At 33.3% G+C, this 14,360-nt stretch overlaps 1 protein-coding gene across 1 annotated transcript; it reads left to right on the top strand.

The window, feature by feature from the left end:
* The first annotated feature begins 12,183 nt into the window (after positions 1 to 12,183).
* Positions 12,184 to 12,603, top strand: LOC111895982 (uncharacterized). The gene has a single exon (XM_023892020.1). It carries the CDS (start codon positions 12,184 to 12,186, stop codon positions 12,601 to 12,603), a length of 420 nt encoding a protein of 139 aa, XP_023747788.1.
* The last annotated feature ends 1,757 nt before the right edge of the window (positions 12,604 to 14,360 follow it).

The following is a 14,360-nucleotide window of genomic DNA, read 5'->3' as shown; positions in this document are numbered from 1 at the left end:
CATTGTATTCGTATTAGTAATATACAAATATATTTTTTCACAAACAATCATGTGTTTTAAGATATTTTTAATTAAAATATGAAGATTGGAAAAAAAGAGTGTTTTGATGTATCATTATTACCACTATACGGATTTTCTTGGAACAATAAGTATTCTTTCATAATTAGTTTAATGTTATTATTAATTTTTTTGGTGAATGCCTTAAAGGCATCAAACATGCATTAATGAGTTTTTATATCAAGTTCATATAAATATAATTTTTTCAAAGTTAATAATAATCATATGATTATTTTAAAACCTTGTATATGTGTATGTATGTGTATATATATATATATATATATATATATATATATATATATATATATATATATATATATATATATATGTCTTGTATATATATTTTTTTATGATTTATCAGTGTTTAATAAGGTTTTTTTAACAAAAGTTATAGTAGATATTGTAGTGTTTTTATGCTATTAAAAGTTGTAGTATTTATGTTTTTCATATATTTGTTATTCATTAAATACATAAATTAATATACAATTTATATACAATTTAAAAACCTTAAAATGGTCAACAAAATCATCAAATATTTATTTTTTATACTATTTGTTATTTGTTATATATAGAAATCAATATATATATATATATATATATATATATATATATATATATATTAACATTGATTTTTTATTTATAAATATTAAATCACAATTTATAGAATTAGGAGGATGATTAAATAATTGTATGAATGTGCGTGTTACAATTAAAAAAATTCTATAAATATATTTTTACGCAACGCACGTGAATTCGTTTAATTAATATATAACACATTGTCATATAAGGTAAAACCTAATGACTTTAAAATCTCAAGGGGTAAGGTTACATTAAGATTTATTTTGAGAGGAAAGTACAAATGGAAAGGAAGCCCTTATAAAGACTTCAATATCCAAATTCCCTTGTTGGGGATCAATCTTCATTTCGGCTAACAATTAAAAAGTAGGTCAAACTTTTATATATATATATATATATATATATATATATATATATATATATATATATATATATATATATATATATATATATATATATATATATATATATATATATATATATATATATATATATATATATATAACCCTATTATGGTAATTTTTGTAAATATATTTAGTATAATTTAAGTATTTTGAAATAATGATTAAAAGTATTGAAAAACCTTTAATTGCACCTATTCTTGTATTAAATTATTTAATCTCTAATTACAAAATTAATTTATTTAATTTAAAAAATAAAATAAAAAATTTGGAAATATTCATTTTAAAATCGAAATTTATTTATTGTGTTAAATTTTTAATCCCTAATAACAATATTTATATATAACTTTACAACCAAAGCCGGTTGTTTTTTTTATAAATATATAGGTTAATTTGTACTATTTTATTTTCACTTTTATATAATAATACATAAAATTCGATCCAAATTTATTAATTATCTATAATAAAGTCATAAAAATATTAAAAAATCTTTTTACATTTATAAAAAATCAATTTATTTAAATTTTGGTTTATTTTAGCAGTCTGCAGACGTTAAAAAACAAATAATTTTTTTTCTTTTAAAGAGCAGACGTTTGGTCCACCTCTTCTACTACAGAGATTTGTAAATGTAGTCCGCAAACTGCAAACATTTTCTCTAAAAAACAAACTACACCTAAATATTGACTTTCACACTTCCTAATATTTTTTTGTTCAAATTCATTTGAAATCATTTATGCATATAAAAAAGAAGTTTTTTTAATGAAGTATTTGAGTATTATTTAGGGAAAATGACACACACGCCCTATAAAGTTTCTAGGGTTGATATTTTTAGTCCCTAAACAATTTTTGTGGCCTTATAAGGGAACGAAGTTGTGTTTGTCGGGTCGATTACATCCTTTTGGCCAAAATGAAGGAGTCACTCGGTCATTTCTTTGACACATTGTGAAAGTCAACTTTTCTATGGATTACTTGGACTTTGTGAGAGTCAACTTTTCCCTTCCTCCCACTGAATTGTAATCGACTCCAACACCCACCATCGTGTTATCTTGGGCTGCCAACACAACCCACACCCACCTATTATCACTGTTGTTGCCGTGGATGGAGGTCGACATACTGTATGCCAAAACGACCCGCTTTCAAAGGATCAGCTCCAATCAATCTATCGGATCGTCTAAACCAAGTCCTCCGACCAATCTCTCGAAACTTGTTTTTCGGGTTCTCAAGACTTCAATTTGACAAACTTTGTCTCTCCACTCAAATCGCATAACCTTACTGAGATGATAAGCAATAGTTTGGCAATAAACCAATTTTTCTTGAAGCAAAAGTCAGCGAGTGATGATGATCGGGAGCTAGATAATGATTTTCCGACTTGGGTTACACTCGGCGACCGAAAATTGTTACAGACAGGTTCACTTCGCACAAAGACTAATTTAGTCGTGTCTCAGGCCCGTGGGAGTATGTTCTGAACCATTCAATCAGCTATAAAATATGCAGCAGGTTATAATCGTCGGAACAAAAGATATGTCATCTACATAAAGAGAGGAGTTTATAAGGAGAACATCGAGATTGGAAACGATCTAAATAATATCTTGTTCCTTGGTGATGGAGCTAGATACACCATTATCACTGGTTCCCGGAGTGCCGGCGGCGGTTTCACAACTTCTAGCTCTACAACCGTCGGTAAGATCGATTCTTCTCTTTTCCGGTCATTTACTCAATCATAAATCTTTCTTGTTATATATACGTTATAGTCAACACAAGTTATCTACGTTTACACGTAATGCTATGATCTAAGTTAAGTAAAGTAGACGATTTATGAGTGAAAGCATATAAAATATGCATCGTACGTAAGTACGTTACTGCATGCAATCTCTTCATCATGCAATTTATTTAATTATCATTAGGATGTTGGTTTTGGAGGTCGCTTTGCAGAAAGCTCAAGAAGCTCAAAGTTGCAGTAACGACCTCAAGAATAAATGCAAGAGCAAAAGAAAGAAGGTGGTGTGGCTCGATTGCAACAAGATCTGGTGGTGGTTAAAGTGGTTGTTTCCAGCCGAGGAGAAGAAGATGGGAGGCGACTAGAGGCGATGCGGCAGGCGGGGTTGCTGTCGGTTTTGTTTAGAAGAGGTTTAACGAGAGAGAGAGAGAGAGAGAGAGAGAGAGGTGGGCCCTAAGTTTTGTCTATATATCCCTTAAACCGGCTAAAACAACTTAAGGGGATTAAAAAGACAGGTTGTCCACAACTTGGTTACCTCATAAAGCCACGAAAAAATTTAAATGACTAAAAGGGTCAGCCCTAGAAACTTTATAGGGTGTAAGTTTCATTTTCCCTATTATTTATGTGTGTTTGTTGGTTTCTTACAATCAATATCTACCAAAGGAAAAAAAAATATAGTACATTATATGAACCTTTTCTTTTATCCGAGGGCCTCCTTTTGCTTTTTCGTTTTGTCGCGGGCCCAAATATGCTTCCACGAGCCTTGTGTTGTTATAAAATTATAAAATTATTAATATACATTTATGTAATTTAAATGGTTATAAATACATTTTAAAAACTAAAAATAAAACAAAGTACCTTATATATTTAGCGGACATTGCATGGATTCTATCGATTGTATAAATTAAATAACCAATCTCCTTATACTAATAAAAAAATAGTTTTTTTTGCCATGTGTCACCATGTTAGGCATTGTAATTAATTACATGACATTTGTCAATCTATTGACACTTGTAATTAATATCATGACATTTGTCAATATAATAATTCTCTATTTCAAATTTTAAATTTCAAAATTTAAATCACATTTCAATTACATTAAATTAATAATATTAGAATAAAAATAAAATAAAATTTATACAAGTTATAATAAGATATAATTTATACAAATTATAAGATAATATATTTTACGTATTTATTTGAATCAATGATTATAATTTTATATATAATTAAAAAAAATATCTTTTAGTTAATAAGTTATTTAAAATTATTAATTAATAGTTTTGAGTTTTTACTTAGAAAGTTTAATTAATTTTTTAACCGTGGTTCCTACGAGTTATAAACTATTTGTAAATATTCAATTGATATAAGAAAACCAAATCATTGTCTAATTAAAGTTATTCGGTATTATTTACATGATTAATTGGATTGAGGGGTGTTTGGCTTAGTTTTTCACAGCCAAAAGTCCTTTTTGTAAAAGAAAAAAAAACAAAAAAATGTTTAGTAAACTAGTAACTTTTGGAGTTTTAATACAAGGAAAAGCATCTTTTTGAAAAAGTCAGGATTTCCTGACTTTTTGTAACTTTTTGGAAAAGAACTTTTGAGTTTTTAAAAGCTAAGCCAAACACGCCCTTATAGTCCGGGATACCTACATTGAAATGGTTCTATTAGAAAATATGAAACGTAAACTGACGAACAGCAGTGTCCTTTTACCTCTTTATGCATCACACCCTTAAGTTAATAAACCATCCAAATTCCAAAAGCATCCTATGTAATAACATGTACCTACAATTTTAAGTCCATCAAATCGTGGTCCTACCCCATGCAAAGGACATTGCATGTGTTGTCTGCTCACAACCGCAATGTATTAATGGTGCAGAACGCTTGACAGCTTTCTTCAATCTTCATGGATTTATGATGTCGACTATACAATAAGATGAAATCCACACACTTAATTCGTAGTCTTCTCTCCATCTGCCTACATTACATTCGGTGGTGCCACGCAAGACATCTCATGTCGCCGCCCATGGTGTTTGGCGGTGAACATGGCCGGAGCTGAAACTGAACGACAGTCACGTTATCACGTAGTCCCTTCTTCTCCTTTGTCTCTTTAGAAGCGTGAGATTCTCACAACCACCGTTACTTTTGCTTCTTTCTTTCTGTCTGTTGTCCCATTCCAGAAATAGCGAGACTAACCCTAAAATAAGGAAAGCAACCTGACCATATTATTAATATTGTTTCTTTTCCATGGTCCAAGAATTTTCAAGTTATGGGGTCAATGTACGATTTAAGTGTATAGCTCCATAGTTCCTATACGGCATGTAAGCCTCGTGTAATATAATTTTCGAAATTTAGAGACCAGGTACTTCTAAGATAACAACATACCTCATAAAAGAATTATATGTCCAGTGAGGAAATAATCAAAAAATATAATCTTCAAATCACTCCTGAAATATAACGAAAACCCATCAAATTATGGTCAAGCCAAATATCCCGTTGAGTTATTTGGTATATATATATATCCTAATATTAGGAGGGTCTTTGGATTTGAAACTTGTTGGTTTTCAAAAAGTAAAAAGTTAAAATAAGTCTTTTGCAATTGAAATTTTTTACTTTGAATGATTTTTTTTTCCATTTTAAATATTAGAGAAATCTGAAAAAAAAAATGGTTACATTTTGGCTCTATTAATGAAAGAGTCACCCTTGATTTATTTATTTATTTATTTTTATTTTTTTGCAATTTAGCCATTAGAACCTATTACTACTTGAAATTTGGCTCATTTTGCAGGTTACTGCAAAGAATAGTAGGTTTTCGATGGTTAAATTGTAACAAAATATCAAGGGTCATTATTTTGTAAATAAGCCAAAATATAAGTAAATTTTTTTAAATCCATAATAATTTTTAACCTCAAGTCTTATATATTTTAAGATTAAGAGGGTGTTTGAGATTTAAATTTGAACCTCAAAAAGATTTTTAGGCATAACGACTTAATGACTTATGGTGATGAGAAAATGAGGTTTTTTTAAAAGTGTTTGAATTAATTTTTGTGGTGGGGTGTAACATTCGATTCAAGGTACTGTTTTGGTCAAAAATTATATAAGTACTAATCAACCAAATTGAATGAGAGGCTTTGATGTTCAAATTGTACAGTAGCAAGTAATAAAATAAAAGTGATACAATGGTTTACAAGGAAAACCTTTGATCCTTGCTAGGATCTCTGGTATAAAACCTTGGGAGGTGATAATGATCACCTGCCTTGATGATTTTATTGATATAAAGTAAAGATTATAGTGAGTTCTTAGTAAGAATGAATGTAGAAATTCGTAGAGTGAGCTTAGGCTAGAGAATTCGTGTGTTGTGTGCAGATTACAAGTGTTAATTTATAGTCTAATCTAGCCAACAAGATATACGATATTTTCGAGATACTCTGTGACTAGCTTTTTGAACGTTATTTGACCAAGTATTCCAGGCCTTTAGCATAGTTAAGATGATTCTACGCTGAGAATTGGTTTTCCCTTGACTACTTCTGCACACGTATTAGTTATAGACAAAATATGTTTGTTATAAATATCAATAAAAATAATAAGGGTAATTAGACGGGATCCTGATGTAGCTGAGGATCCTGGATATTTGAGGATCCTGAAAATTGTAAGGATCCTAGTCCTAACAATTGCCCCCAAGTTATTCCTGAAAATATAGGGGTTAGTTTCGTAAATATTAAAGGAATAACTTAAAGTAAATAGGGAATCGTAATTTTCAGTTTTAACCCATAACGACTAGGTGATTTAAATTCCAACAGATAGTTTACTAGTCGTTAGCAGTCAAATCATATTCACCGACGCAATATAAATATAAGAGATTAGTTTCATATTCTCATATATGTTCTTCTTTGCTCTTATTGTTCCATCTTACAATTAGAAGGTAATTTTCTTTCAGGCTTTTATTCTTTCTATTATGGGTCGAAAAATGGTTGTCTCTCGTAAAAGTATCTTGGCCCTTCCCGACGATGATTTTATCGATTTTGGGCTTGGACTATCCATATTTAAAGCTTGGAGATGATTTGTCCAATTCGAATCATGTGAGGTGTGGAGAGGACCAAGGGAATCTTGGGTAGTGGGGTGTGTATTGGAGAAAAATGAGTCAAAAGCATTCCAACAATATTTGTGAGGGTGGAGTCTCAGTCGCGCAACACTTGCGAGGGTACCCGTGCAACTGCTTTTGGGCATTTTGGTCATTTTGATCGCCATTTACTTTAGGGGTTAGATCTTTCAGCACACACTTTGATTTTCCACCATAGGAGACCATTGGAGGCGATTTTGTGGGAGCTTGATACACATTCTTCTCATCTTTCAAAGTAATTGTTAGTTTCTTGATGCAAAAACACTTTTATGATTGTTATTTTTTTGTCATGACTGGCTAGTTTCTCTATTTTGGTTAACTTTGGCTAAAACCCTTGGATATTTGTGGGTTTTGAAGGATTCATGCTTAATTGTCATTTATCTTATGTTTATGATTCTAGTTCATATTTCTTATGCTTGTATAATTCTTTGATCGTGAGCTTGGTACTTGAATAAGCAATTGTTGGTTTATTTCTTTGGTTTAGCATTGAATCATAGAATTTACTTAGAACAAGGGCTTTATGACGGTAGAAATCATCTCTAGCTTATGAATCATGACTCCTTTATGGATGTGTAAGCATTGACATCCTCTAGGAATTGGGGATTCCTACATTCTTAAGGCTAATCAACTTTCTTGGATTTAATTACTTCAATTGAATCCTTGATTTTGATCAAGAAGGTGTGTTGTAGGCTTCCCCAGCCTCCATAAAACCTATGAGGAATCTTGGCATATCATGCTTCATGATTGCTATAACCAATTTGGGGTTAATGATAAGCTTCATATTAAATCCTAATGATAAACACACAAATGTTTATTGTATTGAATTCCCTTGCTTAACCAATTCTCCCGAATTTGAGCATCTCACCACCTTGCTTAATTGCAAGCTTTTTAGTTATTCAAGTCTTTTAGTTTTCAAGCAATCACAACACCCCCCCCCCCCCCCCTTAGTTTAATTGTAATTAGTTTATTTACACTAGTTCTATTGGATTGCATTGGTGAATAAATACAACCATTTCCCCAAGGATCCATACCCCTTTTTACCATTATATTATGTTTTATTTGCAAACAAATGGTGTAATTTTCTTGTTGGACTTGACATCCCATCACTACTCATTTCTACTACCATCCGAACCAATCAAATATACCCGCTCTCAACATATACACACCTCTAAAGAGCGCACTAATTCATCTAAGGTAATTCCTAGGCTCTCCTAGCATTTCCACCTTACCCTGACATCAGCTGGTAAAGAACCCTTAGTAATATCAGCTAACTAATTCATGAATACAATTACATGCAACAAAAGTTAAACAATATTTCAAATAAAAGACCCAACCCTACAACGGTTAGACTCGGACGAGAACTGTGAAATAGGGCCAAATCAATCATTGTATAATTATTTAACCTTTGTAGCATGTAACTTAACATATTCATTTAATAGTTAGCTCACGTCAATATGGGTCCCACAAAGCACTAAGCAAGCAACATTCAAGCAATAACACTCTAAAGGTCACAAAACATAAAAATGCATCATCCAATTAATCTTGCTTCTGCGATGCTAGTAACTTCTACCAACACTGTCGGTTGCCTTATGCATACAAATTATACATAAAACAGGATCACATAGATTGTCGAATGAATTATTCTACCCTTAGCCCACAGCCAAACAAGGAACATGAAATAAGGCCAAATCAGTCTTTCTAGGGATATATAATCCTAATCGTATACAATTTTTAAATCATACACTTAGCAATCAATTCCACCAACATAGATTCCAAATATGACATAGCATCCAATTCCTCCTAGGCTACAAGGCATCATAAATCATGCCATTTTATCCAACATCTGAAATACATATTAGCATGTCGTTCGAAAAGCTCAATCAACATGCATATACATGCATCTCTCCTAGCATTGTATCATACAATCCTGAGTAGATCCTTAGCCCTAATCTAGCATCCATTTCTCATGTACTCATACCAAAACAATAAGCATAACATATGCATGGGTATTTTGGGATATACTAACATGAGCTCGGATGATATCATGCATCACACCCCTTTTCTTAGAAAACCTTTTTAAAAAATCATTTTCATTTAAAAGATTTTAGAAATCCTTAGTTTTAGTTCAGACACACCTGAGAGTGTGCCTGAATCTCTCAAATCAAGGCTCTAATACGAAATTGTAACATCCCAAAAATACAGAGTAAAAATTTCATCTTTAAATAAATGAAAACTAACATTCGTTGCTCCAAAGACGATCAGACTCAAAGTATTCTCAAAACATTAGAGTAATTTTTAATCATTAAGTGTGGAATAAGTCTCCATGAGATGCAGTGCGATCAAGTCGAGCCCTTCCTTTTGAAACCAGAAGTACCTAAAACATTTTAAACATAAACTATAAGCACAAATCTTAATGATTTCCCCAAAATACAACATATCATACATATCAGTAAGCCAAACCCTGGGGTAATTTCCAACCCAACATACAACAATGGTCTCAACCATGGGGCCCAACCTGATGTATATTTCAACCCAACATAAAATAATGAGCCCATCCCTAGAGTTTATCTCAACCCAACATACAATAATCGGCCTAGCCTTAAGGTTAATCTCATCCCAAACATGCATAATTGGGCTTAGCCCTAGGGTATATCTCAACCTAATCATACATGCAAGAGTTAGAAAGGTAGCTGGTATTCAACATAACACAATCAAACGGGTCAGCATTGGTGTCATTGACCCACAAGTACAGTGAAAAGACTCACCTCAATTGGTCAATGAATAGATCATACACACGAGCTGTTGGCTCTAAAGTCTCTCCTACTAAACATATGCAAAACCAAGCTCTAATTAGCAATTAAGGTAAATACTCCAACTCAGCAAATCCAAATACCAACTTAAATCCTCATTTAGGAAATATACCATTATGCCCTTCTAAGTCCTCAACATCTCACGATTGACCAAAAATTCAAACTGGTCAAAAAAAGTCAACAATCAAGCTTTTGTTGACTTACGTGTGGCACACATCTTACTCTACGCATGGTGTAGAGTCCTACGCATGGGCGTCCCTTTCCAAACTACATTTAAGAACTTAATTCATTAAGACATTTCACTCAAAGTTCACATCTGTTTCCTAATAGCTCTATAATGGATACAGTTTCCAACTTTATCCATTAGGATGGTCTAAACAACCAAGATCTAGTCTTTAATTCTTAAAGGGACCAAAAACGCATCTTTCTAAACTTAATCCATTAAGTCCAAGTTTCCAACCTTTAGATCTAAATCAATATGATGTTTACATGGATAAAGTTTCTAACTTTATCCATTACATGGTCACAAACTTTCAAGATCTAAACTTTATGCACTAAAATGACCAAAAAGTGGAAAATATGACAAATAACTAGATCTATGAAAAAAATGAGCAAGAAGATTTTTACGTACAATAGTCCAGGAATGATGTAATCTTGTAGGATCTATACTTGAACTCTTCTTCTATACAATTTGCCACCACCATGCTTTTCAAGATTCAACCTTCCAATGGAGAAATAAGCTCATAAATGATGTCAAGGATTGAAAACAAGTAAGAGGAGACTAGGGTTTCTCAAGGAATGATCTTAGGTAATGGAGGATGGTCATGAGAGGGTTTCCCATAAGTTAGAGCCCTTAAATAGGGTTCAAAGCCAAAGAATTAGGGTTTCGATCTGCCCATATTACGCCATGTGTAACCTAAGTTATGCCTTGCATAACTCATTAAACATGCGTTCCTCATCAAAAAGGTACGCCCTGTGTAATTTTTAGTTATGCCATGCGTAGCAGGTACGCCGTACGTAACTTTCCTACGCCCTGCATAGGATAAAACCCCAAATTTCCACTTTAACTTCAAACATCCATAACTTCTTCGTATTAACTTCATTTTTGGCGTTCTTTATATGAACAGAAAGGTACTAAAGAGCCCCATAATTACATCTAATTAATGTTGACTTAAAACATATAGAACTAAAATCCTTAATTCATGAAAGAAGTGTGAAACATCACTTTCCCATTTTACACTTTGACTCCATAACACAAACCAAGGGCTTAGTTCACATAGCCAATATTGTCAACATCCAATCAGATCTTTACTGGATCCGTTTACTTACCAGAATCCTGAAATAAGAACTTCTCAAACCAGGATGTTATAGAACCGATGATCAACGAGCCAACAATCAATGAAGCGATAGATGATAAACCGATTCCTACTCATGCAACAACAGTTCAAGAAGGAAATAATGACTCTGAAAGGTATCAAAGACCACTTCTTCCTCTAGAAGGACTACAAAGAGGGAAGAATGATGATTTCATAAGCATATGCAAGTATAAGGACTTTATAACTTGCAAACCTTCATCTTTTAATGGGAAGGAGAATCCGGCTAAAGTTATGGATTGGATTTCTGAAATGGAGCTAGCCTTCATTACTTGTGGTCGCACGTAAAAGTTGCAGACCACTTATGATGTGCTTCAATTTAGTGGTTTGTTGGTGGATCACATTAGGAAAGGCAATCAACCCTAACAAGCCACTGTAACGGACATCAGAAGAATTCCTGGTACAATTCAAGCGAAAGTACTGCTTAGCTCAAAACATGATAGAGTTGGAGAAACAATTCTTGACACTAAAAAAGGGCAGCATCTCCATTAATGAGTATACCAATGCCTTCACATACAAGATAGAGTTCGCCTTGTGTATTTGTCGCCAATGAACTAGCAAAGATCAATAGGTATGATAAGGGACTACCATGGGAGTACTCTGTACTAGTACATTGGGCTCTTGAGGTAGTCTTCTAGGTTGCCAAGTCTATTGAAAATCAAAGGAAGGACAGCCTACAGAGCTGAAGTTGGCAAGAAGAGGAAATCTGAAGGATCCTCAGGAAACAAGAAAAATAAGAAAAAGAAGTTCTTAAAGTTAGAAAACAACAACAAATCTAGGAGAAACCATGAAGGAAAATGGTGTAAACAGTGCAAGAAGAAGCATTTTGGGGACTATGACGTATGCTACAAGTGCAAGAAGCTAGGACTTGTTTCTTCAAACTACCTGCTAAATGGAAAAGTTTGCTACAATTATGGAGAAGAAGGGAACATGAAAGTTGAGTGCCCGAAAGCTGAGAAACCAACCCCAAAGATCCTGTCAGCAAACCCTAAGGGCTAAAGCTACCAAATGACCCTCGATGAAGCCAAAGAAGAGACTTTCGTTGTTTCAGGTACATTCCTAGTAATCAAATTCCTACCAAGATTGTATGTGATGCAGGAGCAGATCACTCCTTTATTTTGCACGAGTAATGGTAGAAGTAATGGTAAAAGTAGGTGGTGGTGGGAATGTGTCTGTTAGCAATAAGTTAGTAAGCGGAACCATTAACTTAAATTGGAACAGATTCCATAATGAATTATTACCCTTTGAGTTAAACAAGTTCAATGTCATTTTGGGCAAGGACTGGTTGGAAGAAAATCTAAAGAACATCTTATGTGGAAGGAAGATGGTGCGCACCAGTCCTCCCAGAAGAGAACCGTTCATCGTATACGGTGATAAGAGTAGAGTGAAGTACGAAATCATTTCACTAATGAAAACCAAAAGATGCCTTAACAAAGGATGCACAACATTCTTGGCATATATGATCGATGTAAAGAATGAGAAAAAGGAAATGACTGAGATACCAGTGATGTGTGACTTTCTAGATGTATTTCCAGATGACCTACCCTGATTACCACCAGAAAGGTTGTTAGAGTTTATAATTGACTTAATGCTAAGAACACATCTGATTGTAAAAGCAATATACCGCTTATTGTCTGTAGAGATGACAGAGTTAATGACACAACTCTAGGAATTATTGGACAAAGTTTTTATTAGAGCTACTTCATCGCCCTAGGGAGCTCTAGTACTCTTTGTAAAGATGAAAGACGATGCAATGAGAATGTTTATTGATTATTGAGAGCTAAACAAAAGTTGTGATAAAGAACCGATACCCATTACCCAGAATAGATGAATTGTCCGATCAATTGAAGGGAGCAACCTATTTCTCTAAGATTGATCTTAGGCCAGGTTATCATCAATTAAAGGTAAGAGAGAAAGATATTGACATGACAACCTTCAGAACTAGATATGGACATTATGAATTCCTTGTCATTCCATTTAGACTAACAAATGCTTCAACATCATTCATGGATCTAACGCATCGAGTTTTAAGCCTTTTCTCAATATGTTAGTAATAGTGTTCATTGATGGCATTATGGTTTACTCGAATAATAGTCAAGATCATGGTAAACACCTTCAATAGCTATTAGAAGTCCTCAAGAAGAATAAACTTTACACAAAGTTCTCCAAGTGTGATTTTTGGATTCAAGAGATCAAATTATTAGGTCACGTGCTTAGCCAGAAGGATATAATGGTCGATCTAGCAAAGATTAAAGTTGTTATGAAATCGGATATGCCAAAGAGTCCCACATAAGTACATAGTTTTATAGGATTGGATGGTTACTACCGAAGCTTCATCAAATACTTTTATTCTATTTCTTCCATACTAACAACCATGGCTCGAAAACGGATTAACTACACTTGAAGTGAGCAGCAAGAAGTAGCTTTCAATGAACTAAAGAAGCGATTATGTAAAGCACCAATCCTCATTTTACCAGAAGGAACTGATGAGTTTGTAGTTTTCAGTGATGCATCTGGAGTTGGATTAGGACGTATCCATACATAGATAGAAGAAGTGGTGGCTTATGCCTCAAGTTAATTGAAGGTTCACGAGCAAAGCTATCCAACACACGATCTAGAGCTTGCACCAGTGGTTTTTGCCTTGAAGTTCTAGAGGCGCTACCTCGATGGAACTAAGTGTAAATTATTTACATATCAAGAAAGCCTTCATATCTTTTCACTCAAAAAGAATTGGACATGAGACAAATACAATGGCTGGAACTACTCAAACACTACGCTTGTGAAATACTTTACCACCCTATTAAAGCAAATAGCGTATTTGATGGGTTGAGTAGAAAGGTAAATTCAAAATGGAAAAAAGCTAGCTCATTGAATATTGAAGTAATATCAACAATTATATAGAATATTAAAGAAGCTCAGACATGATCTTTAGCAGAAGATGCAAAGAAAGAAGAATGTTTGGGCAAGACGTTAGTGTTCGAGGAAGACAATCAAGGGTTGAAGGTGTTCACAAATCGTATTTGGTTGCCGAAGATGGGCGGAATACAGTATCTTCTCATAGAATTGTATCATAAAGCGATGTATTTTATACACCCATGTAGCACCAAAATGTATTTGGACCTTAAACCCTATTATTGGTGGCCAAGAATAAAGATCAACATAGAAACATATGCAGCTGAATGTGTGACTTGTTCGAGAGTAAAAACACAACATCAGAACCCATATGGGGACTAGGAACCTTTACTGGTACCATGGGTAAGTAACATGAAATTTCCAAGGATTTTATTAACCAATTTTCCGAAGACG

The sequence above is a fragment of the Lactuca sativa genome, chromosome 4 (assembly GCF_002870075.4).
Source record: "Lactuca sativa cultivar Salinas chromosome 4, Lsat_Salinas_v11, whole genome shotgun sequence".
In the NCBI taxonomy this organism is placed as follows: domain Eukaryota; kingdom Viridiplantae; phylum Streptophyta; class Magnoliopsida; order Asterales; family Asteraceae; genus Lactuca; species Lactuca sativa.
This window is presented reverse-complemented; position numbering and strand designations above follow the sequence as displayed.